The sequence below is a fragment of the Aspergillus karnatakaensis genome (assembly GCF_047715665.1).
Source record: "Aspergillus karnatakaensis strain CBS 102800 unplaced genomic scaffold BJY04scaffold_10, whole genome shotgun sequence".
In the NCBI taxonomy this organism is placed as follows: Eukaryota; Fungi; Ascomycota; class Eurotiomycetes; order Eurotiales; family Aspergillaceae; genus Aspergillus; species Aspergillus karnatakaensis.
The window spans coordinates 564,017-585,839 of NW_027395722.1; the positions used below are offsets into that span (position 1 = coordinate 564,017).

Consider the following 21,823-nt stretch of genomic DNA (forward strand, 5'->3'; position numbering starts at 1 on the left):
TCTCTCCACTTCCACTGATACGCCTGAGAAGTTCATTGTTCTTCTCCACGTCAGGCTTCGTGTTTCGCTTTGTGTGCTCAACATTGTCCCGCGTTTTCGAATGCTTGAGTGGACTGGGAGCAAAGCTGACTCTAGGACGAAATCTCTGTGCCGGCTGTGCGAGCAACGAAGTCTTGCGGCTTGCAGTAGTAATAGCCGGTTTGATTTCTCTTTTCGGCTTCAACGTTTCGCGGGCTGAAGCGGCCTCATCACCGAGATCGCTGTGTATGGTAAATGATGCAGTTTTTGTTTTCCGCTTGGGTTTCGCCCCTGTCAGGGTTGACACCTTTATCTCTGTTGTGAAGTCGATGTTGCTAGTAGTATCGGGGTTCCACGGGCTGTCGAACGGGTCGCTCTCGGTGTCACGCTCATCCCCGGTTCTTTTAGACCGCCGAGGACAGGGCGTCGCAACTTCGTGTAGATACCCGGACATAGTGTCAATTTCTCGGCAGATATGGAGCGGGATTGATGGCGTCGGCCCGGCGGATTTTGTTGCCAACGTTTGATCAGGCGAGGCGAAAGAGATCTCAATTTATGACTATCAAAGAATGCAACAGCTTTTAGCTATGCAGAGTAATAGGAAGTTAAATCTAGAAAAGGAACAGGCGAGTTTCCTGCATGGCTGCTCTACAAAGACTTGGGGTGACTTGTCTCGTCCCCGAGGGACGTGATGTTGACAATTATCTCGTTGCCAGTGCAACGCCTTGGCAATCAATGGCCTGAGGCAGAACTATAAACCTCATCTTCAACAGCGACCAGGAACAGTGTCCAGGGGATGTTCTGAATCTAACCGAGCAATTGGTTGTATTCTAAAAGACTTAGCATATGAAGGTGCTCTTAAGCAAAAGCAAAATGGCAGGAAGTCTAAATATCTCGAGCAAGGCGATATTCCGTCCGCGCTCCGGTGGAAAAAATGATGCACCTATGCAGGATATTTCTGCAAGGGTCGATAAGTGTTGGCTGCCTTAGCGTCCTGGGTCTTGAATCTCGAATTCTAGTCTCAGCCTCTGAGTCTCCCGAGTCCCGGGCCCTATCGGAAGTGATATTCCTACGCCCTTGCTGACAGGCGCACGAGAGTAAGGGATCAAGATTAAACTTCGAACAATGCACTCGGCGAGTCGGCCACCTCTTTGGACACTTCTGAAACAAACGTTGCGTTTGAAGATCCGAGTAATGCACTAAAGTCTAAAAGTAGGAATCCTTTCAAACCGTGGGTCGCACTCGCAGCTGAAAGCAGGGGACGTTGCGGTCACCAGTTGGGACCTCGGCCCACACGGGGAAGTGTGTCACTATCACAAGAGCCTCCAATCTCACCAGAACAATCCTGTTGTGTACAAATGCACTTGATCCCCTCAAAGCTCATGGGGATATCTATCAAATATCAATCTATACTTAATGCAAGACCGAGATTAGCAGTGGGGCGAGTCGCTCAGGCCGTTGAGTCGTTACTTCAACCAGCAGTAGCTCCGGCCAGCCCGTTTAACCACTCGTGATCCTAACTCCGATTCGACCATCGCTCCATTTCCACCTCCCTTTCCCCAGATGGCCGACTGATCTTCAACGTGGCTCTCTGCAGTACCGTCTTCTGTCTTGCATATTCAACTGCCAGGGAGGTCAGAGCACTTATCAACACAGAGTGTAATTGAAATATATTCTACCTGTGCCTGCGTCCACCGCACACTCCCCCCTCACGCGTTCGACTTCCCAATCTTCGGTACCTGCTTCTTCGCCGGCGGTTGGCTGTCCCTTTCAGGAGTTCAAAGACATGGCTCTGGAGTAGCACAATACTCCTCGTCTTTCTCCCTCACTTCCTTCTCTTCATAGTCATTTATCCACCATTTCTACTGCTACGATTTCGCACTCGTTCCTTTCGAATCCGAAACAGACTACCCTCGAACGCTCCACCATCTTCGAGTATACGGAATGAGCACAGGTCATGGAAGCCTTGGTTTATGAGAACTCGCCTCTGGCTGAATATCTTCGAGGTCAGTTGGGCAGTCCCTATCACATTGGGAAAAACGATCTAATGCTCTGGCTTCTAGGAGAAGGCGAACACGATCCGGACTGGCCGGTTAAGGAGTTCGACAACGGAGACGATTTATCTGATTCAACCGCCGCCGATTTTGCCCCTCGAGGAGCGTCGCAGTTCCAAACTCGAATACGGAATAAACTACCACACCCCCTTAATCTCAGAGCGTCGCGTCAGACGGCCGCTCTGGGTCGACTCTACGATGTCTGCACGGTATGTCTCCGCGAAATTATTTCCAAAAAGCAAGCTAATAGGCGGTTCTAGTCTGCATTGAATTCGCGACTCACCCGAAGCGACAATGAAAGGTTCTTGGAACAATTTGGCTATGTTATTGTCGCTTCGCAGTTGTTGAACGAACACAACGCCCCTTCCTACGCTTCCGCTTCCGATGTATTGGCCAATACCACCTCGGCCGACCTTCCCACACTCTCTACAACCTTGGGCTTACAAGGCGCATTTGTGACCGCGTCAACTTCATTCTCCGTCGCTTGGTTATTACACTGGTGTCGGCCTCGGGCAGGAACAGATATCAATCCTCGAAAGGTCGGGGTTCTATTGGTATTCATCCCGGTCTTAGGAGTGTTGTTCTATGCTTTTGCCAGGCGACAGTGGCTCAAGTACCTGCGGCATCAAGCTGTCGATGCGGCCGTGTTGCTGATTGGCAATGCCCAAGGATTTGACTCCGCGGCTTCAGCATCGGTGGTACTAATACAGGAGGTAGAGCTGGTCTCCAGGGGCTACCGAATGTGAGCTCTTACATGGACAGCGCAAACTGAACGTGCAATATGCTAACCTGGTTACAGAAGTACCCCCCTTCCTCCAGTAAGTAGACTTGAGGATCAGACTCAAGTTCGGCGGTGTTTAAGACTCCGTCGCACCGTATCTGAGTGCTTCTATGTTATGCTAGAGCGTTATCTTCAAGCACAGCAAGCCCTACAGCCACTGACCGATAATGCAAATCTTGCGAAATATTACGACATTTACGATATCTCAACGGTTGATCTCAAAGAGGTCGAAACAACATTTGCCGACCGTGAAACTGAAGATCAGTTTTCGTTGCGAAGCCTAAGAATACTCTTTGGAAGACTCTATCTAGTCAGGAAGAGCATTCTTTGCTGTTTATTGGCTCTTGGAGCCGATGGAGGTGGTTCCGACATCATGCGATGGAGCACCGCTGTCGAGCAGATGCGTAGCCTGGCAACAGTAACAGGCGACAACATGCAGAGAATGACCAGTATCCTGAACGAAGAAGACAGTGTGGAGGACGCAATCCCCCCGTCACCACTGCCAACAGCTTCTCCCGGCAAAGACCGCCTTCGCGCTCAGTTCAGAAAGCTAAACTCTCTTTCTCAAGGCATCCGTGCCCTTCATGCAAAAATGCATATTCTCAAGGAGGTATCAACAAATGATATGGATGGTACCGACACTGGTGAACTGGAAGCGTCGCTCATAGCCCAGTACGAATCCATCGGAACCGATATCCGAGGGCTGCTTCAAGAATGGGAGATTGGCAAGTCGAGTCTTTTGACCAGCCTGGATAAGGAGTCCAGTGCTGCCCGCTCGCGGCCGCCGAGCGGTCTTTTTCCTTTGTCACCTACACCCAGTCTTGGGGGCACCACTGCGGTTGAAGGTAGTCCTTCAGACGCGCTGAAAGCCCTGAACGGCGAGAGCAGGCCTGTTTCAGGCATCAACTACAGCATCGACGATGTTGAGGAAATTTTTGAGGCCGTTGCCCTCCCATCACGAAACAAGAGAGCATCCTTGACCCGAGAAGAGCGTATCGCACGGGTAAAAGAAGATCGAGCTAAGCAGGCTGCGGCGCGAGATCGTATGGACGCCAATACTCATATGCTCAAGGAGCTCGAGATGGTGATTAAGCAGAGGCCGCGTACGACAACCTCGAAACGGGTCACGAGTCTGTGATACCACTCTGCTTACGACAATCGGCTCCTTCCCTGGAGCCTTATAAATATATAATCTTCTCTTTGGCTCTGCACATATTGCCTCGGATTTTTTGTCGCTCAGCCCTATTGCGCGATTGATACCCAGACTCTATAGGAATGGCTGGCGCTCGGTGTTGGGGTCGTTTTGTCTTCTTCTATCTATCTATTGGTGATCATCCGGCGATTCAGTTGGATACTCTCTTTTTCTTTCTTTCCTTTCTGTAAAATATCTTGTCCATTGTATCCTTATCAATCTTGCCAGGCGTTATATACTCGGTGGGATTTCAAGCCAGGCGCCGGAAGATTGACAACATAAGTGTACACTCGAATACTATGAATCCGATTAATATCATCATATCATATCTCAAGCTCCAGATTGGGGTGTCGAGCATGCCCAGGTGGATGGATCCTGGATCTCTTTCCTTGCTGCGTGAAGCGAGACTAAGCCCAAAGTGCTCATATTGGAAAGCCTCAGGCCCCAGGCAGGGACGCGCGCTGGCGCCTTCACGCGCGTGGGTTCCCCACCCCTCGAACGCGAAATTCACGGCCAGATGCTCTCCTCACCTTCAAATCTCCCAGCTTCTTCACTTTTCAGCAATTCACACTTCATACTTCTCTTCCTACTCTTTGGACATTGTCTTCTCATATAATCATCCTAATAACTCTGTCTTGCTTCAACCCCTACAAATCTCACTTCATCCCACACTATACCACCCGACCCACAAACACCACACACAGCTCGTCAAGAGTAAGTAGCTGGGAATGAATCCCAGCTCATTGACACCTGTTAACCACAAGAACAGTGTTGGAAGCCCGCTTAGAACAGGCCAGTCTCCTCAAGCGCGTACGCCAACCCACATTCCATCTTCTATCGGTTTACCACTCACAATCTCCAGGTCGTCGACGCCATCAAAGATCTCGTGCAGTACTGCAACTTCGACTGCAATGACTCCGGAATCGCCCTCCAAGCCATGGACAACTCCCACGTCGCCCTTGTCTCCATGCTCCTCAAGGCTGAGGGCTTCTCCCCCTACCGCTGCGACCGCAACATCCCCCTTGGTATCGATCTGGCCTCGCTCACCAAGGTCCTACGTGCTGCTCAAAATGAAGACATCCTGACACTGAAGGCGGACGACTCTCCAGATGTCGTCAACCTGATGTTCGAGAGCGCGGAGACAGACAGGCTGAGCGAGTACGATATCAAGCTGATGGACATTGACCAAGAGCACTTGGCTATCCCCGAGACGGAGTACGCAGCGCAGGTTGAGATGCCCGCGGGCGAGTTTCAGCGGATTTGCAGGGATCTGAATAACATTTCCGAGTCGGGTGAGCTACCCTTGCCCGCCACTTATGCGGTAACTCTGAAACCTCTCTAATTTACTTCAACAGTCGTCATCGAAGCCACAAAGGAAGGCGTCAAGTTCTCCTGCCAGGGCGATATTGGCAGCGGCGCCGTCACCATCCGCCAACACACAAGCGTTGACAAGCCCGACCAGAACGTCTCCATTGTCCTCAGCGAACCCGTCGCCCTCACCTTCTCCCTCAAATACCTCGTCAACTTCTGCAAGGCCACCAACCTCTCCAGCAAGGTCACCCTGTGCCTCTCGCAGGAGGTTCCCCTACTTGTCGAGTACGGTCTCGGAAGTGGCCACCTGAGGTTCTACCTCGCACCTAAGGTAAGTACTAACAATGACTCCCCAAACAACTATGAAAGCTTGGAAAGTATACCAATGGATATTTCTTAGATTGGTGATGAGGAGTAAGGGAGTGGATTTGGGAGGATTATGTGAGGAGGGAAGGCGGGGCAAGACATATTGCTCTGCAAGCCACGGACTGAACTACTTTATGACCATGAAGAGGATGTTTAGGGCGTCAATGAATCGATGATTGATTGCGTGCATCTCTCAATTCTTTTTTTCCGTTTGTTTTTATTTTCTCTATGTTAAAAATATCCCTCAAGTTGACCAGATATCCGGGCGGATAGAAGTCTTCTTTTATAATACCAATTAGACATCAGGCGAGATAGTCCTACGTGATACTTTGAAGGGCAGTGACCAGATCTAGTCAGGCAAGACAAGCTTTATTGTACTCCGTAGCTATAGCAGAACCCCAGTACATGTAACTTCATTCAGAGCACGACCAACAGCTCACACAAACAGCAACCAAAACATCATCATATCCAAATTATCTCGTAAAGATCATCCACAACTCCAATCCCCAATCTCAACCCACATGGCACACAAAAGCCAACCTTGACAAGCACCAGTAACTTGCAACCGAAACCCCTAAAGGACACAGCATCCAAAATGCCACATCCCAGCCCAACAAATTAGCAAGGCCAACATAACCACTCTTTCCAGCCCCTCCAAAAACATCCAAACAGAGGGAGGGTGGGAGTAAAAACTAACCTGAGAAAAAAAAAGGATGAAGCGCCATCCCCCCAGAATAATCGGAATCGAATGATACCAGATCCCGCCTAGCAAGCCAGAACAAGACCACAGCACGCTGCGTATTGCACTAAAGTGTCGCACCCCGGGCCCAAGGACACACAGGGCACACACAATCTTCGCAATGACTCTCCCAGGGGGAAACCAAGGACCTCGTTTGACGGAAGACCTTGCCCCGAAGTTTCTGATGCCGATTGCAGATGTAGAAGTGCTCACACCAGACCCTTGCGGGTAGTACCGGCCCTCTCTCTCCATAAAAGGAGAGATAACAAGGGCGGGTTGGTGGGGTGAAGATTCCTCCGAATTTCTCATTTGCAGGGGGTTTTCCTGCTGACTGGTGGTCAGGCAGGGGCGAGACGACGTCGCTGGGGACGTGTCTACCGTGTGTAGCAAAGAAACGCAGCATTGGGGGGATGGCGCTTGAGGGAAGAAAGAGAGAGGGAGAGCTTGGTGGGAGGAAATTATTTTTGGGTGAGTCAAGGCGGTGGTGGGGCTGACCGCTTGCTGGTTTCGGTAGTGTGTGGTCAGTCACGTGAGATATATCGTTAGAGACGCTGGCTTTGGTGCTCTTGCTGGCATGTTGCTTATTGTTTTCTAATGTACGGGGGCCATGGAAGCTCCGGAAGCTCTGGGTGCTACAGTACAGGCTGGGTTGCAGAGGTCAATGTCTTCTGCGGTATGGGCGCGGGCTGCCTCAGGATATGTGCTCAAATGACCATGTCAGCTGTTGCAGAACTTAAAGTCTTCAAGAGCTAAGTCATGGGTTTCTATCATGCTCAGCTACTTGTGCAGTACTTGTATTATAATATCAACGGTCAATTTAAATTGTTTCCACGCTCTACCAACAGGGTACGCGGCTTCACTGCTCACATATACCACCTTGTGGTAAGATCCACGATATATTTTGGTGCCGAGTCACCCGGCTCAACATCTCAAGCGTTGCACCAAGGCGTTTTCAAATCTTCCCTGACACATTAAGGTGACGACAACAAAGCGCAGACGTCATGAGAATACTTGCCAGGGACGCAATACCAAAGCACAAGCTCGGCTTTCTTCTCAGGCTCCCTGCCAGCCGACCAAGTCACTCTTCTTCCTATCTTGGCACAGTGGCTCTCATGCTACAAGCCACCGCCACACTCCACGGTACATCCGGACAAACGGGCCTTACTGCGCATGGTCAGAGAAAATGCTACCAAGTACTAATAGTGTGTTTGATGGATCATGGATGAGCTAGTTCGTAGCTCCATACGCCCTGTAGAAGCGAAGTTTTGTTTTGTCTGATCGGCCGATCAATTGCATTGAAACCAGGAACAAGGCGAACGGGAGGTGCATTTGAATATGCATCTGCAACGCAGAATGGCCCTCGCAATGCGCATCTCTTTCATACCACGTCTGTGAGAGGGTAGAGACTATAAATAGCCGGGATTGGAATTCTCACATCCACTCCGTAAGGATCATGATACAGGATCAGCAAGTGCCGACGTGCAGGGAACGCAACTACCCGGCACGCGAGCACGCTGCTTGCGCTGCTCTAAGCGAAGATTTGGAGTTGGACTAGGGTATAAGATCTCAGAGAACCCGGCGTGGTATCTCGGGAAACGGATGGAGATTAACTTATCAGAAACATCCAGTCTCAGCAGTTGATGGATGTTGAACTGATGTGCCGTGTGTAGATCCGGGATAGACTTAGCAGCAACACCGGTATTTTTAGAAGATTGGCAGCAATATTATTAATATTCGTGTACTGGGGAGACCTGATCAATAGTGTCGATAGAAACAGGAAAGGCCACCGTTAGCTGTCAGCCTTTATTGCCTGGGAGAAAGGTTCTGGAAGAGCGTCTGGACTCCAGCGGAGTAATTGACTTTGTTGAGGTGTCGTGAATTCGTGGCCCTGTGCCTGTAAAAGTGGAACAGGATCCTCTCCTTAAACCACGGTTAACTAGCCTCATAGCAAAAAGGTGCCTGGGAAATTACCGGACTCTCCCGCCGTTTCGTGTCCCCCAGGTTTGCCATCTCTTGATCATCTTCATCAAATTTTGTCTGCTTTTTCTCTTCATCTCATTTTGCCAGCCTTGTCGTGCCTCAGCCACCATTCCGAGGCATCTCGCTCGGCCTCTTACATTCTTTACCCACCTTATTCCCTCGCTTTTCAACACTCGCTTCTTTCAATCGAACCTCAGCCATACTTCGTGTTCACCAGCCTGCAGGTGCTCAGCCTTCGAACATCGCCCTAACGATCGATGTGAGCCTCCCCGCCCGGCAACCCAGAGCGTGTCACAGGCGGCTTGGCAACCACCAGCGTTCGCTCATCCATCCCATCCATCGTTTTTGCGACCGTCTCAGTTTCTTCAACTCAACTCACCCCAGTCTATCGTTCGACCGCCAGGAGGTTTTCCTGGGTTATCTGCTCGCTGGGGAGCTCACCCTCAGTGCCTGTTGGATTTTTGTCAGATCCGACCTCCTGAGACAGCAAACGGCTTCGAAGAGAAACCGTCTCAGGGACAGGAGGACACAACAGGCCCGACCGGTCTTACCACACCTCCTTGCAATCACACAAAACCGCACTTCCACCACAATTTCGGTGGTAAGCCGCCATATCGAATTCACAGTCCGACCCAATAAAAGACCCGCGCTCCGGCCCGGAGCACTTCGCCAAAATTCATCCTCAAGGTTTGAGGGCTTCCCTGCTTGGCGGGTCCTTCGATCCGACATTCAGACGGGATAACGGGGGTTTTCGTGGGAGGGAAGGATATACAAATGTGACTCCAAGTCCTGCACCACGCAAGATGTACAAACCAAATACTATGTGGACATGGTCCTTTGCCATTGTCACCCTCGTCCAAACAATCATCACTCTCGCCCTGGAATGGTATGTTGCAGCAAATGATGCATGGTTTTTTTCTGCAGCCAAACTAACACCGAGGATTGTGCAGTTATGTTTTCGCTAATTTCCAGATCCAACTCAAGCCAGAAGCCGAAGCTGTGGGTTCATCAAAAACGATCCCGACTTTCCTGGCTCTGTACAGTTTCGGTTTCATTTACGAGCTGATCCTCGTCTACGATGCGCTACGCCTCAAAAATACCATTCAGATTATCGGATTGTGTTTTTGCAACGTGGGACTGTTGGTTTATGGAGCGGTACAAATCGACCAAATCAAGGAAGCTGTGGGAATTTTGACGCAGAACGGCGTTATCAGCGACAGCATCTGGGGCGAAACGCAACCGTTCTTAATCATTATTCCGATCGTTGTCGCGATGGGCACACTCTTGATGACGCTTGTTGCCTGGAAGTTGTATGATGAATTTGCATGGTCCATCTACAAGCACATCAGTGCTGATCTGCGAATGAAGCGGCGTTATCTGACATATCAGGTTTGTTGTCATTACTTGCAAGAATGAGCAGCATACTAATATCTGCTAGATCTACATCGCGCTGCTCAAATTCGATTTCTTCTTCTTCCTTGGTTTCACAGTTCAGTTCCTTGTTATTGTAACCAACAGACAAGATATCGAATTCGCCCTTACGACCGCCGCTATTCCCGTAACAATTATTATCCTACTATTTGCGGCATTCTTCGTGCGCCGGGAGAGTTCTATTGGAATGATCGCTATCATTGTATGTCTCCGTCCAACCGTTCTTCGTACTTTACCATACTAATGATGACTAGCTTCTTTATTTCGCAGCCATGGCATACTTCCTGTTCAAGCTGGTTCGTATGTACCAACCAAGAACTGCCAACGAGTACATGCTTGCTCGACGGTCTTTGACATTCTTCGCCATCATTACTCTTGTTCTGATCGTGGCGACGATTGTCAATGCTTGCATGTGCATGCACAACTTCCACAAGGGGTTGAAGCCTCACATCAACAAGAAGGCGAAGACTAAGGATGGGGAGAAGAATTCTACTGAGTTGACGAATGTTGAGGGTCAAGTGCCCACCCGAATGATGATTGACTGAGCCAAGACTCGTGTGGCGAGACACAAAAGTGCTCGTGGTCCGTTCTTTCACTTGGGCACATCGGAGGCTTCGGAGCACTCGATTGGAAAGTGCTCGATCTATATATGCTACACATTTGGCCATTTTTTTTGGTCTGGACATTGAACCAGGCGTCTTCGAAGATTTGCGATATGATACCTTTTCCTACGTTCCTTGGGTTTATGGCTATTAGTACCTATACAGTCTGGGGTTTATTTATTGCGCGGGTTTGTCCTATTTCAGTTCCAGGTACCCATAGCGTTTGCTTGATGACATCTCTGTATGCTTCGAATTTATTAGGTGCTTTTTTATGTCAATTATCATGATCACGTTTCTTTCCTCTGTAGCTATCTACACTTGTGCGCTTCTGTGCATCTACACAAAAGTCACATTTTTATGAATATATCTGGTGCTAAATTATCCGTGAGGTTGCATCATGAAGCTGTTCAGAGGCTAAATTCCGTTACTCCTGAGGAGTAGAATGATAGATCGTGGTTGGCTGTACAGGCTGGGGGTCGAAAGAATGACCATACGTGACCATACCAGACCAGTGGAAATCGTGAGCGTGGCCTCTTTGGAACGCCTCCAGACCTCACCTCACCTTCTTGACCTCGACCTGCTCCCTTGACAACCCTCCTCTCCTTTTCCCTTTGGTCAATCCTTTTCCTCTACTTTCCGGCTTTGTTGCTGTATTATATTCTGATTTTCGCTGATTCCTCTTGACTCCAAATCCCGTTCTTCTAACACAATGGTGAGTGACCCTTTTTTGTCGATCATCGAGACAGTCGCTCAAACTTCGGATCGATTCATCCACAATTGTCTCTCTGCTGTCCTCCAAATTGACATGCTAACATGACTCCTGAAGGCCTCTCCCCGCGCTGCTTCTCCTATCACATCAGGTGCCGAGTCCGGCCCTGACTCTAAGTCCGCTGGCGCTGCCTCCGGTGTCTCTTCCGTCAACCGCCCTTCCTCTCCCACTCCTCCCGGTGGCCCTCGCGCTGCCATGCGCCGCCGCGCCGCCGCCGACCACAAGGAGTCCATTCGCAATGCCCGCCCTAGCTCAACCCGTGCTGCCGGCGCTGGCGGTTCCTCCAGCACCATGCTCAAGCTGTACACGGATGAGAGCCCTGGTCTGAGGGTCGACCCTGTTGTTGTCTTGGTTCTTAGCTTGGGCTTCATCTTCTCGGTTGTCGGTCTGCATGGTATGTATTTGTCCTTGATGATATTTTGAGTGGTGGAACTAATGAGTGCGCTCGTTTAGTTATTGCCAAGATCACCCGCAAATTCTCTTCGTGAACGCACTCTCGACCGCATATAATTTCCCCTCTTGAAAGTGCGTGAGTCTATGTGGGCGTAGTGGAAACGTGTTACACCTTAGTAGCGTGGACCTGGGAAACCGGAGATTTGCTCGGTGAAATGCGAACCATTTTGCTTGCATAGACAACTGGAGAAGCACGAACCGATTCACCTACCAACCCACCTCTTGAACCTTCGAAAATCATATACCCCTTGGTACTCCTTCTGTCTGTGTCGTTCCATGCGCCGGTGAGCTTGGAACGCTACAATGCACAGGATACCACTCACCCTATTCTCTTTTTGCTGGAGTGCTTGAGAGCCAATACCTGTCTGCAGCATGGGTTTTGGGACAGATATTTCTTATCATTTGTGTTATTTATCATTTTGCATTCGGTGCTCGGAATCGCATACGTCAAGCCAATGCAGAGTCAGTCAGTCAAGTCAACTTTAGGAAATAATGTATCTGTATAGTAGAGTTTCGCCTATCTCGTGGTCTCATTCGCTTCTAAGAACTCCTTACTGCCGCTATCGGTGCTTACACCTCAACGATAGTGTATACAACCAGATCACCCGTTCAAGTCCCCGGCCACCTATCGCCAGGGTCGAGATATATCAACAACCACCCACACCAACGGGTCGGGTAGATATGCCACTTCACGAGAATCCTTGTCGATGTCTGAACCTTGATAGGTCTGAGAAAGCACAAATGCCGTCGCCTGAACCTTATCGATCGAGTTTGCCAGGAGCAGGGTCTCGCATGCAGCGTCTAATCTGGGGAACCCGGAGCGATTGAGTCTCATCCACCCGAACCCCATGTTCGGGGTCAGGTTCGGGCTCGGCATGGATGGGGCATGCAAGATGTAAGACGCAAGAGGAGGAAAGCTAGATAAGGTGCTGCATCAGGTGTTTCGAGCCGGGGGTCTCCAGCCATAGGGCTGGGAGCCCTGCGATGGGGCCCTATCTATGTATGGGATTGGGTAGTCTTGTCAGGATCGAGCCTGTGTGGGCTCGAGTCTCTATTCGCTATATGGTCTTTGCTCCGCGGTATGCCAGTGTCTATTCTGCTGGTTAACTCAAGCGCTACGAAGTAGACCATGGAGCCGTGTCTTTGAGTTGGCAGGGCGTCGGGACCTGAGCTTAAAGGTACCCGAGATAGGCGAGTTGCCAGGATAGCAATGGCCTGGCACCGGACAGCATTTGATATCAGACTGTTCAGCCAGCTGCCAAGCGACCCCGGACCTCAGCAGTCCAAAACTGAGGAGCTATACGGCTAACTCAGATAGGTAGCTCAATGGAGAGTGGAGATGACATGAGGTCGTAGCGAACGTCCCGGGACTTTTGGGTCGAATCAAGAGTGCACCTTGGGACCTAGCCTGTAATACCCGTGGGGTAGATGCAGGATATACAGTTATCGATTAGTGGCATATTCGAGTAAACGGTCCAGCGTTATCATGAAGTTCGCAACAATGACAGCTTGGACGGCGCGTTGAGAGCGACGAGCGGCGGGCGGCGCGGTGGAGGTCGGCCTTATCAGTGCGCTTTCTCTTCAGCCAATCAGAAAGTAGATAGCTCGAATACTCAAGATAAGCATTCGCCAATGACATTCACTTGTTCTCGCTCAACGATAATGGAGTCCTTTGACCTTGGGCGAACACAGTCAACTCGCCTATCCACCGCAATTCTTATTTGCAGAGACCCTGAAGGATTCGACAGCGACACTCAACTCCCCGGAGTCTTCCTGCCAAGCTTTGTCGTCGGTTACGAGACATGGATGCTCTTATCAGCGCTGTCGGCTGGCCTTCGGGCTTGGATCCAGGCCTATGTATATCATTCTCATTTATCATCGCCATCGACAATAATTTCTGGTCTATCGCGGCTCGCTGTGAGGCAGACTGATCGTCAGAGCTGCGAATTCGGAGACTTTGGCTCATATATCAGCCAGTCACCCTGCTTAATGGTTCTCGTTTTTGGCTCAAGAACATCTGGGGACTAATCTAGGGCTATACGTAGCCTCTTTTTAATTCTTTTATACACCAGGGTCACTCATATATTGCCTTTCTTGGCCTCTGACCAACATGGTTGCCGTTATAGCTGGCCCTGATGCCGAGGGCGTGGAGTTGATTACCTTCTCTGCTCCTCTCTCCCAAGCCTTCGGCTATGGTATCATCATCGGATTGGGATTTGCCTTTGCCTTGGTGATGATCTTCATTACTTGGGCTCTCAAGAGGTAATTTTGGCGTGACTGAGTTCAAAGATGGCACCTGACGCTCTATAGATACCAACATGAAGTCATCACCTCTGAAATGTTTTCAACGGCAGGACGAAGTGTCAAGTCTGGTCTGGTCGCCTCTGCGGTTGTGAGTAGTTGGACTTGGGCAGCTACTCTGCTTCAGTCTTCTGCTGTAGCCTACCAGTATGGCACTTCAGGTCCCTTCTTCTATGCATCAGGTTAGTCGAGGTGGTTTGGCAGCGGCATATGGACAGAGCTAACTGCCAAACAGGAGCAACAGTTCAGATTATCCTGTTTGCTACGTTGGCTATTGAGCTGAAAAGACGTGCTCCTAACGCACACACTTTCCTCGAAGCCATCCGTGCCCGCTATGGCACCCCTGTGCATATCGTCTTCATTATCTTCTGCTTAATGACCAACATCCTCGTCACTGCTATGCTGCTTACCGGTGGCTCTGCGGTAATGACCACCATGACTGGCGTCCCAACAGCTGCAGCCTGTTTCCTTCTGCCAATCGGTGTGGTGCTCTACACGCTCTTTGGTGGTATTAAGGCCACTTTCATCACCGACTACATGCACACGGTTGTCATCATTGTCATCATCTTCATCTTCTCCTTCTCCGCCTACGCTACCAATGACAAGCTTGGGTCTCCCGGAAAGGTATACGACTTGCTCGTCCAAGCTGCGCAACGTAACCCCGTTGAAGGCAACGCTGAAGGAAGTTACATGACCATGAAGTCTGAGAACGGTGGCATCTTCTGGGTCATCAATCTAGTTGGCAACTTTGGCACTGTCTTCCTCGACAACGGCTATTACAACAAAGCCATCGCCGCGCACCCCGTCCACGCCTTCCCCGGTTATGTCATCGGTGGTCTCTGCTGGTTCGCGATTCCCTGGCTCTGCGCTACAACAATGGGTCTCTCCGCGCTCGCCCTTGAAGGCACGCGCCGCATCGCCTCCGCCGACGTAACAGCCGGCCTCGTCCTCCCCTTCGCCTCCGTCGAACTTCTCGGCTACAGCGGCGCCGTCTGCACAACCCTCATGATATTCATGGCCGTCACATCCGCCTTCTCCGCACAGCTCATCGCCGTCTCCTCAATATTCACCTACGACATCTACCAAGCCTACATCAACCCATCCGCCAAAGGCAAGCGCCTCGTCTGGATCTCCCACCTCTCCTGCATACTCTTCGCCCTCGCAATGGCCGCCTTCTCAACAGGCCTCTACTACGCCGGAATCGGCATGGGATACCTCTACCTTCTCATGGGCGTGATTATTTCCTCCGCCGTTTTCCCCGGCGCCATGACTTTAGTCTGGAAAGGCCAGAACTGGGTCGCAGCCGCCGCATCCCCAGTACTCGGCTTAGCAATGTCCCTAATCGCGTGGCTCGTAACTACCAAAACAGAATACGGCGTCTTTACCGTCGAAACCACCGGCGCAAACTACCCCATGCTCGCGGGTAATGTCGCCGCCCTACTAAGCCCCATCGTCTTCTCCCCAGCTCTCACATACATCTTCGGCCCCCAAAACTACGACTACGAGTCCATGCGCGCAATCCGCAAAGTCGACGACTCCGACGTCGCGGCCGCCGCACACGTGGACCTTGAGCTCGTCCCGGGCGAACAACCATCCACAAGCGCCGAGGAAGAAGAAGAAATAAAGAAGCTCAACAAGGCGGCTTTTCTTTCAAGAACCCTGACCATTGGCATGGTTATCTGCTTCCTGCTTCTCTGGCCGATTCCCATGTATGCCTCTGGCTATGTCTTTAGTAAGAGCTTCTTCACCGGCTGGGTTGTTGTTGGCATTATTTGGCTGTTTTTTACGTCGTTTGGGGTTGTACTGTTTCCGCTATGGGAGGGTAGGGCTAGTATGGTTCGTGTTGCGAGGCTTATGGCTCTTGATGCGATGGGGAGGAAGAAGGCTGCGCTTGATGGGAGGAGGGGTGTTGAGGTTGAAGAGTCGACGGCGAGTGGGGTTGTTACACCGACTGAGAAGGCTGGTGTTAAGAATTGAATCGGGGGCTCGATGATGTGGATTGAGATGAGACTGACTTGTTTGATGATTGTTTATACCCTATTCGTTATGGCTGAGGATGTATGTTCTTCAATGTCTCAGCAATCTGGATGCTTAGCAACTGTTACTCATGCTGGGACAATGATATATAATAAACGTTACTTATAATCGATGAAGCTCTGACCACTATTAAGAGAAGGATTCGATGATTATTAGAATCTCGATAAAGTACACCCAGGTCCAGAACAGAAAAGAATATGCACACGCACACGAAACAGACCCCCCAATAAAACAAAGATAGGAAAACCCACAACACCACAGCCTTCAAGTCCCTACCTGACCAAGACAGCATCACTTATAAGCATACTGTTGCTGTTGCTGTTGCTGCTGCTGCTGAGGTGGCGGCGAAGCAGCCCCCGACGCAACAGGCGGATACTGATGTTGTTGCTGATATTGCGGTTGCGGGTGACCTCCATAGTGAGCCTGCGGCGGGGGTTGCGGGCCGTATACATTTGGCGGTGGTCTCGTGTTTGGATTGATATCGGGACGGTCACTGGCTTTTGTTAGTGGACTCATGCAATAGTAGTGTTAGTCGGGGGGCCGGGGGTTCTGGGGGGACAAGAATGTACCGGAGATCTTGGGTGAAGCGGCATGTGTAGCATGTTACTTCCTGGTTGGTGTTAGGTTTGTTTCTCATAGAAGTTTGTTCGAGAGGGCATGGGTAAGGCATACCTTGTATTTCTTTGTTGCGAGGGGGATTAGAGGCTGTAGAGGGTTTGGTGGTTAGACTGTGTATTCGATATAGGGTTGATGAAGATAGGGTTTCTGGAGAGAGAGAACGAGGGAAAGAGCATACAATGAAGCAGATTGTAAAGAACGGCCTGTAGTAACATGTTAGCTTCTGATCCTGATAAAGTCTAGAGTGTTCCTTCAAGAGAGACTTACCACCGCGTTATGCATCGTCCGTTCCAATGTTGACCTGGCAGACGGTTAACTGCAGTACGCATGAGCAGTAGAAGAGAAATAAACATACAGTTATAGCAATAAGCCCTAACCTGTTCATACCCCTCTAGCATGGACGTAAACTCTATACGAACAGTTAGTATGTGGTATCAAACTATAGTGGTGGGTATACTCCTCCGCCCTACTTCGGGACGAGTGGAGGAGTATGACGAAAGGCCCAGGATCCAGGATCTAGATGAAGGTCCAGAACAGAGTACGAACCATGTGTTCCGAAAGTGATGCAGATAGCCATCGTGCTTGGGCCTAGCGATTTACTAGGAGGGCTAGATAATATGTCTCCCGTAGATAGTTTTCCGAGGTAAAGACTGCGGCTTCGAGTGGCTAATACGAGGGAGGAGCGTGGTTAAGTTGGTGAAAGGGTGAAAAGGCAGCAGTTATAAACGAGGCGGCGGCATCGGGGTTGACGTGTGGCGTGTGGCTTGGGTCTTGGCGTTTGTTATTCTGGACTTGTTTGGCACGTGTCATGCGACTTTGTTTGCCTATTGGAATGGATTTTAATATTACTGGCTATTATTCTAGAGCTCGAGAACAGCTAACACAAAGTATCTTAGTTTAGGATATACCTCAGCCTGCTGTGTGGTTGGTGCTTGAATGCATATCAATTTGAACTATATTTCCAGGAAATGGATTTTATCAACAACACCGAACAATAAGATTGGGCAACATGAGTCCGCAAGTGAAGAAGTCTATCAAGTGCTCTAGACTCGATATACCCCCTGACTGCGGTGGGGAATCGTGAAAGTGGTATGGGTGGTCTGAAGTAGGATCATATTCTGAGAGCTGGTATAAGTGATGGTGAACTCTGGTGCCAACGATATCGGAAACCGAGCATGCGAGCGTTTATTGCGTCTTGAAGAGAAGGATCGCGCAGTGTCCGAGGTAGAAGTAGATGAAATGCTTCGTTTCTGAAAGGCGTGAGTCTATGTCCCATGATTGTTCTTGTTTGCGCAGAGCGATTACCATGTGTCACAAAGCTGCCAAAGTTTCTTCCGACCACGCAGTGCCAGGTCGCACCCTTGCGGGAATCGAACTATAACGTTATGAGAATCGAGTCATCGAGTCATCGGGGTAGGTGTTGAAGATCGCGTACTTCTCTCTTGATGTATTGAGCAATGTCCTGAAATTTGTCAGTATAGCTTACGAGCGCTAGCGATTCGAGGTGCACACCTTCTCAATGTGATACTTCTCCATAGCCTCGATAGCTAAACAATCAGCCGTGATCCTTATCTGCCTCGCTCGAGGTTTCCATACCAACTTCGACAGCCTCCTGTTGCATGTCTTCCGACTGTCATAGTGTAAGCTCCAGCCAGAATTCGTCGCCTAGAGGGTCCCTTACCATGTCAACAGACTTGATTTGAGCTGGGATCTGTTAGTCGGTCTCGGAGGAAGCTTGTTTGGGTGCTCGATACGTACGCTCCAGCTTGTCCTTTTTCTCGGAGGCCATTTTGAAAGCAAGTGGTCGCAGACAACAGTGATAGTAGGTAGACTTATGAGAAAGCTCAGCGAGCAAGATTCGGCGAAAGATTCAGCCTCAATAAGCAAAGCGCGTGGTTAATTGACAGTCTGTTTGGCGGCTTGCACAGAGGAAACTCCGCGTCAAGACGCACGGGCCACAAGCTGCCTCACTGACCGCCTTCGGCACTAAAAAGCAAAAAAAAAAAGCGTCCAAAAAGTTTTTCCAGTCCCAACCTTTACCATTCCGCAAAGGTTCTTAAAAAGGCCACAACTCACTGTCATGGAGAGCACAAGAGTATTTGTTTCTGGCATACCGCCGACATTATCTAATGAGCAACTCAAGAAACACTTTGCAACCCGCTTTCAGGTCACTGACGCTCATGTCTTGCCAAAACGCAGGATTGGTTTCGTGGGTTTCAAAAGCCCCGAGGTGGCCCAGCAAGCTGTCTCCTACTTCAACAAGACATTCATGAAGATGTCCAAGATCTCAGTAGACATTGCTAGACCGGTATGTCTCCTTCTGCTTTCCTCTTCATGCTTTTTGCCTTCCCCGTCGAGCTTGCTGACCGGTAAAGGTGGTCTTGTAACTGACCGATGAATTTAGATTGACGCAGAACCTGCCAATGATGCTCTCACCGCTGCTAAGAACAGTAGATCTTATCCGTCTGATGATGCCGCCGGCTCCTCGCTGAAGCGTAAACGTGATGGTGACCTCCCCAAGGATCCCAAGACGCAGGAGTATCTCTCCCTGCTACAGCACCCTTCCAAGACCAGAACTTGGGCCAATGATGATCAAATACCCCCTCCTGTGGAAACGGAATCACAGGCGAAAGAGCAGCCCGCTGACGTTACGGCTGATACCCAAGATTTGACCTATGCACAGAGGAAGAAGGCAAAGCTAGGTCAAGATGCGCAAGAGGAATCATATACTTCAGTGAATGCTGGTCATTCACCAGCGATCCATGAAGAAGCTGCTCAACCTGCTCCTAAGACTGCGGAGGAGGAAGAGGGTCAACAAGAAGATCATGCCCAGGGGCCTGTATCTGATTCTGACTGGCTTCGTTCAAAAACAAGTCGCCTTCTTGGTCTTCTTGACGAAGATGAACAGGCAGCCTTTGAACCACCCGCGCGCGCAGCAGATAGCATGCCGGAAGCCGTCTCACCTGTCGACGCGCCCACCACTCAGACCTTGGAGCAGCCCGTCGAACAAGTTCCGGAAACACCCGCGCCCCCCGAAGTCGACACAAACATCGAAAATATCCGGCTATCGGCACGTCTGTTTGTCAGGAATCTGTCATACGAAACGACGGAGTCTGACCTTGAGCCACTCTTTTCCCCCTTTGGCCGAATAGAAGAGGTGAGATTCTTTTTGGTTTCACATGTCTGCCCAACCTGAAAATGGTTCGCCGTCTTCAAAATGCACCCCCCGCTTGAATGATGATATCTCCTGATAGGGACATCCGATGCTATAGCATGTGATGTGAACGGGATTAGAGAATTTTAGTAGATGCCTCTTCCTATCTGAACAAGCAGACCTCTTTCTGTTTAGCCACATGAATCATGTCTGAAGCAATTGCTAACGCCTGGATTCTAGATTCATGTCGCCTTCGATACTCGTTCCACGACCAGCAAAGGATTTGCGTATGTCCAGTATGTTGATCCGGACTCGGCTGTTGAGGCGTACAAAACGCTCGATGGGAAACACTTTCAAGGTCGATTGCTACATATTCTGCCAGCATCACAGAAGAAGACGTACAAGCTGGACGAACACGAGATTTCCAAATTACCGCTGAAGAAGCAGAAGCAGATCAAGCGAAAGCAGGAATCCTCTTCTTCTACGTTCAGCTGGAACTCCTTGTATATGAACGTGAGAGCACACCAATTTACCAAAGAAACGAACTCTACTAACTTTCCTAGGCCGACGCTGTTATGTCTTCAGTTGCTGAACGACTTGGTGTCTCTAAAGCTGAACTGTTGGATCCGACGTCGGCAGACGCTGCAGTCAAGCAGGCGCATGCCGAGACCCACGTAATCCAAGAGACCAAAGCTTACTTCAAGGCAAATGGTGTAAATTTGGACGCCTTCAAGCAACGAGAGCGCGGTAACGTTGCACTCCTAGTAAAGAACTTCTCGTATGGCACAAAGAGTGAAGATCTCCGCAAATTGTTCGAGCCCTTTGGACAACTCACAAGGTTATTGATGCCCCCGAGTGGCACTATTGCAATTGTGCAGTTCGCACGGCCGGATGAAGCTCAAAAGGCCTTCAAAGGTCTCGCATATCGCAAACTTGGGGATTCAATCATTTTCCTCGAGAAGGCTCCAAAAGACCTCTTCGAGGCAAACGCCCCCCCTCAAGCTCCGGTGCCAGAAGCCAAAGCCGTTACTCAAGGATTTTCAACGGCAGATACCTTTGCTGCCGATGACGGCGATGAAAATCTCGTCACAGCAACGTTGTTTGTCAAGAACCTCAATTTCTCTACAACTAATGCATCTCTGATAGAAGCGTTCCGACCGCTGGATGGTTTCGTGTCTGCGAGGATTAAACTCAAGCCCGATCCCAAGAATCCTGGACAGACTCTGAGCATGGGTTTCGGATTTGCTGACTTCAAAACGAAAGCTCAAGCCCAGGCTGCTCAAGCTGTGATGAATGGTTACACCCTTGACCGACATGCTTTGGTTGTAAAAGCATCCCACAAAGGTTTGGATGCAGCGGAGGAAAGAAGACGCGAGGACACTGCGAAGAAAATCGCCGCCCGACGAACCAAGATCATCATCAAGAATTTGCCATTCCAAGCCACCAAGAAGGACATCAGTTCACTTTTTGGGGCATATGGCCAGCTCCGCTCTGTGCGGGTTCCGAAAAAGTTCGATCGATCTGCTCGTGGATTTGGTTTTGCTGATTTTGTAAGCGCTCGAGAAGCGGAAAATGCCATGGATGCGCTGAAGAACACGCATCTTTTGGGCAGAAGATTAGTATTGGAATTCGCCAACGAGGAGGCCATCAACCCCGAGGACGAGATCGAGAGGATCGAAAAGAAGGTAGGGGAGCAGCTGGACAGGGTCAAGCTCCAAAAGCTCACAGGAGCTGGACGCAAAAAGTTCACTGTAGGGGCCCAGGACGAGGAAAGCTAGAGTCCCTTCTCCCTGTGCATAGGCACAAAAACAGGTTGACCTTCGCGATATCATCCCTTGCATCCCGGTTAGAAGCAGCGAACACGTTCCTGTCAGTACCTACATACATACGCGTCCTGCACAGCGCCGTCCCCTCGTGCATCCGAAACTCAGATACCCTGTATCCCATTGTTATCTCTCTGGGATCTCATTCAATATCAATGTCTCCTTTACTCCTATACAACTAGGTGATTACACCC

General features: G+C 50.1%; 7 protein-coding genes across 7 annotated transcripts; 4 read left to right on the forward strand and 3 right to left on the reverse strand.

Annotated features, from left to right (window-relative positions):
- Positions 1-1,975: 1,975 nt before the first annotated feature.
- Positions 1,976-5,774, forward strand: BJY04DRAFT_215486 (Mysoin-binding motif of peroxisomes-domain-containing protein; the record flags this gene model as incomplete). The annotated part of the gene is made up of 8 exons (XM_073715491.1): positions 1,976-2,024; positions 2,082-2,281; positions 2,333-2,814; positions 2,872-3,956; positions 4,815-4,855; positions 4,908-5,337; positions 5,401-5,687; positions 5,757-5,774. 8 exons carry the CDS (start codon positions 1,976-1,978, stop codon positions 5,772-5,774), a joined length of 2,592 nt encoding a protein of 863 aa, XP_073574336.1.
- Positions 5,775-6,070: 296 nt separating this feature from the next.
- On the reverse strand, positions 6,071-7,243 carry BJY04DRAFT_182701 (uncharacterized protein). Its single transcript, XM_073710365.1, has one exon. The coding sequence runs from the start codon at positions 6,768-6,770 to the stop codon at positions 6,297-6,299; it is 474 nt and encodes a 157-aa protein (XP_073574337.1). The 5' UTR covers positions 6,771-7,243; the 3' UTR covers positions 6,071-6,296.
- Positions 7,244-9,244: 2,001 nt separating this feature from the next.
- Positions 9,245-11,731, forward strand: BJY04DRAFT_215487 (SEC61-beta family protein; the record flags this gene model as incomplete). The annotated part of the gene is made up of 6 exons (XM_073715492.1): positions 9,245-9,327; positions 9,392-9,830; positions 9,880-10,074; positions 10,127-10,390; positions 11,301-11,637; positions 11,697-11,731. The coding sequence occupies 6 exons, from the start codon at positions 9,245-9,247 to the stop codon at positions 11,729-11,731; spliced, it is 1,353 nt and encodes a 450-aa protein (XP_073574338.1).
- Positions 11,732-13,379: 1,648 nt separating this feature from the next.
- BJY04DRAFT_182707 (sodium:solute symporter family protein) lies at positions 13,380-16,167 on the forward strand. Its single transcript, XM_073710366.1, has 3 exons — positions 13,380-13,958; positions 14,007-14,179; positions 14,233-16,167. Exons 1-3 carry the CDS (start codon positions 13,807-13,809, stop codon positions 15,972-15,974), a joined length of 2,067 nt encoding a protein of 688 aa, XP_073574339.1. The 5' UTR covers positions 13,380-13,806; the 3' UTR covers positions 15,975-16,167.
- On the reverse strand, positions 16,164-17,345 carry BJY04DRAFT_182717 (rhodopsin family protein). The gene is made up of 6 exons (XM_073710367.1): positions 17,199-17,345; positions 17,008-17,061; positions 16,920-16,953; positions 16,831-16,855; positions 16,707-16,739; positions 16,164-16,644 (listed from the first exon to the last, which is right to left on the reverse strand). Exons 1-6 carry the CDS (start codon positions 17,227-17,229, stop codon positions 16,525-16,527), a joined length of 297 nt encoding a protein of 98 aa, XP_073574340.1. The 5' UTR covers positions 17,230-17,345; the 3' UTR covers positions 16,164-16,524.
- A 173-nt stretch (positions 17,346-17,518) lies between these two features.
- Positions 17,519-18,596, reverse strand: BJY04DRAFT_9900 (dynein light chain DYN2). Its single transcript, XM_073721426.1, has 7 exons — positions 18,411-18,596; positions 18,334-18,356; positions 18,249-18,282; positions 18,165-18,199; positions 18,088-18,114; positions 17,958-18,027; positions 17,519-17,902 (listed from the first exon to the last, which is right to left on the reverse strand). The coding sequence occupies exons 1-7, from the start codon at positions 18,439-18,441 to the stop codon at positions 17,838-17,840; spliced, it is 285 nt and encodes a 94-aa protein (XP_073574341.1). The 5' UTR covers positions 18,442-18,596; the 3' UTR covers positions 17,519-17,837.
- Positions 18,597-18,732: 136 nt separating this feature from the next.
- On the forward strand, positions 18,733-21,807 carry mrd1 (RNA-binding ribosome biosynthesis protein MRD1; the record flags this gene model as incomplete). The annotated part of the gene is made up of 4 exons (XM_073718258.1): positions 18,733-18,960; positions 19,057-19,809; positions 20,047-20,319; positions 20,370-21,807. 4 exons carry the CDS (start codon positions 18,733-18,735, stop codon positions 21,582-21,584), a joined length of 2,469 nt encoding a protein of 822 aa, XP_073574342.1. The 3' UTR covers positions 21,585-21,807.
- Positions 21,808-21,823: the final 16 nt, after the last annotated feature.

Bases quoted from the DNA above. Each gene is read 5' to 3' on its own strand.
- BJY04DRAFT_182701 (XM_073710365.1), bottom strand. From the start codon at position 6,770: ATGAGAAATTCGGAGGAATCTTCACCCCACCAACCCGCCCTTGTTATC.
- BJY04DRAFT_182707 (XM_073710366.1), top strand. From the start codon at position 13,807: ATGGTTGCCGTTATAGCTGGCCCTGATGCCGAGGGCGTGGAGTTGATT. The intron at 13,959-14,006 runs GTAATTTTGGCG...GACGCTCTATAG, and splicing joins ATTACTTGGGCTCTCAAGAG to ATACCAACATGAAGTCATCA. The intron at 14,180-14,232 runs GTTAGTCGAGGT...ACTGCCAAACAG, and splicing joins TCCCTTCTTCTATGCATCAG to GAGCAACAGTTCAGATTATC.
- BJY04DRAFT_182717 (XM_073710367.1), bottom strand. From the start codon at position 17,229: ATGGCTATCTGCATCACTTTCGGAACACATG. The intron at 16,740-16,830 runs GTATGCTCTTTC...AACCCTCTACAG, and splicing joins TCTTTACAATCTGCTTCATT to CCTCTAATCCCCCTCGCAAC. The intron at 16,645-16,706 runs GTATGCCTTACC...AACACCAACCAG, and splicing joins TCGCAACAAAGAAATACAAG to GAAGTAACATGCTACACATG.
- BJY04DRAFT_9900 (XM_073721426.1), bottom strand. From the start codon at position 18,441: ATGGCCTCCGAGAAAAAGGACAAGCTGGAGC. The intron at 18,357-18,410 runs GTACGTATCGAG...AACAGATCCCAG, and splicing joins GAAAAAGGACAAGCTGGAGC to CTCAAATCAAGTCTGTTGAC. The intron at 18,200-18,248 runs GTATGGAAACCT...CTGATTGTTTAG, and splicing joins ACAGGAGGCTGTCGAAGTTG to CTATCGAGGCTATGGAGAAG.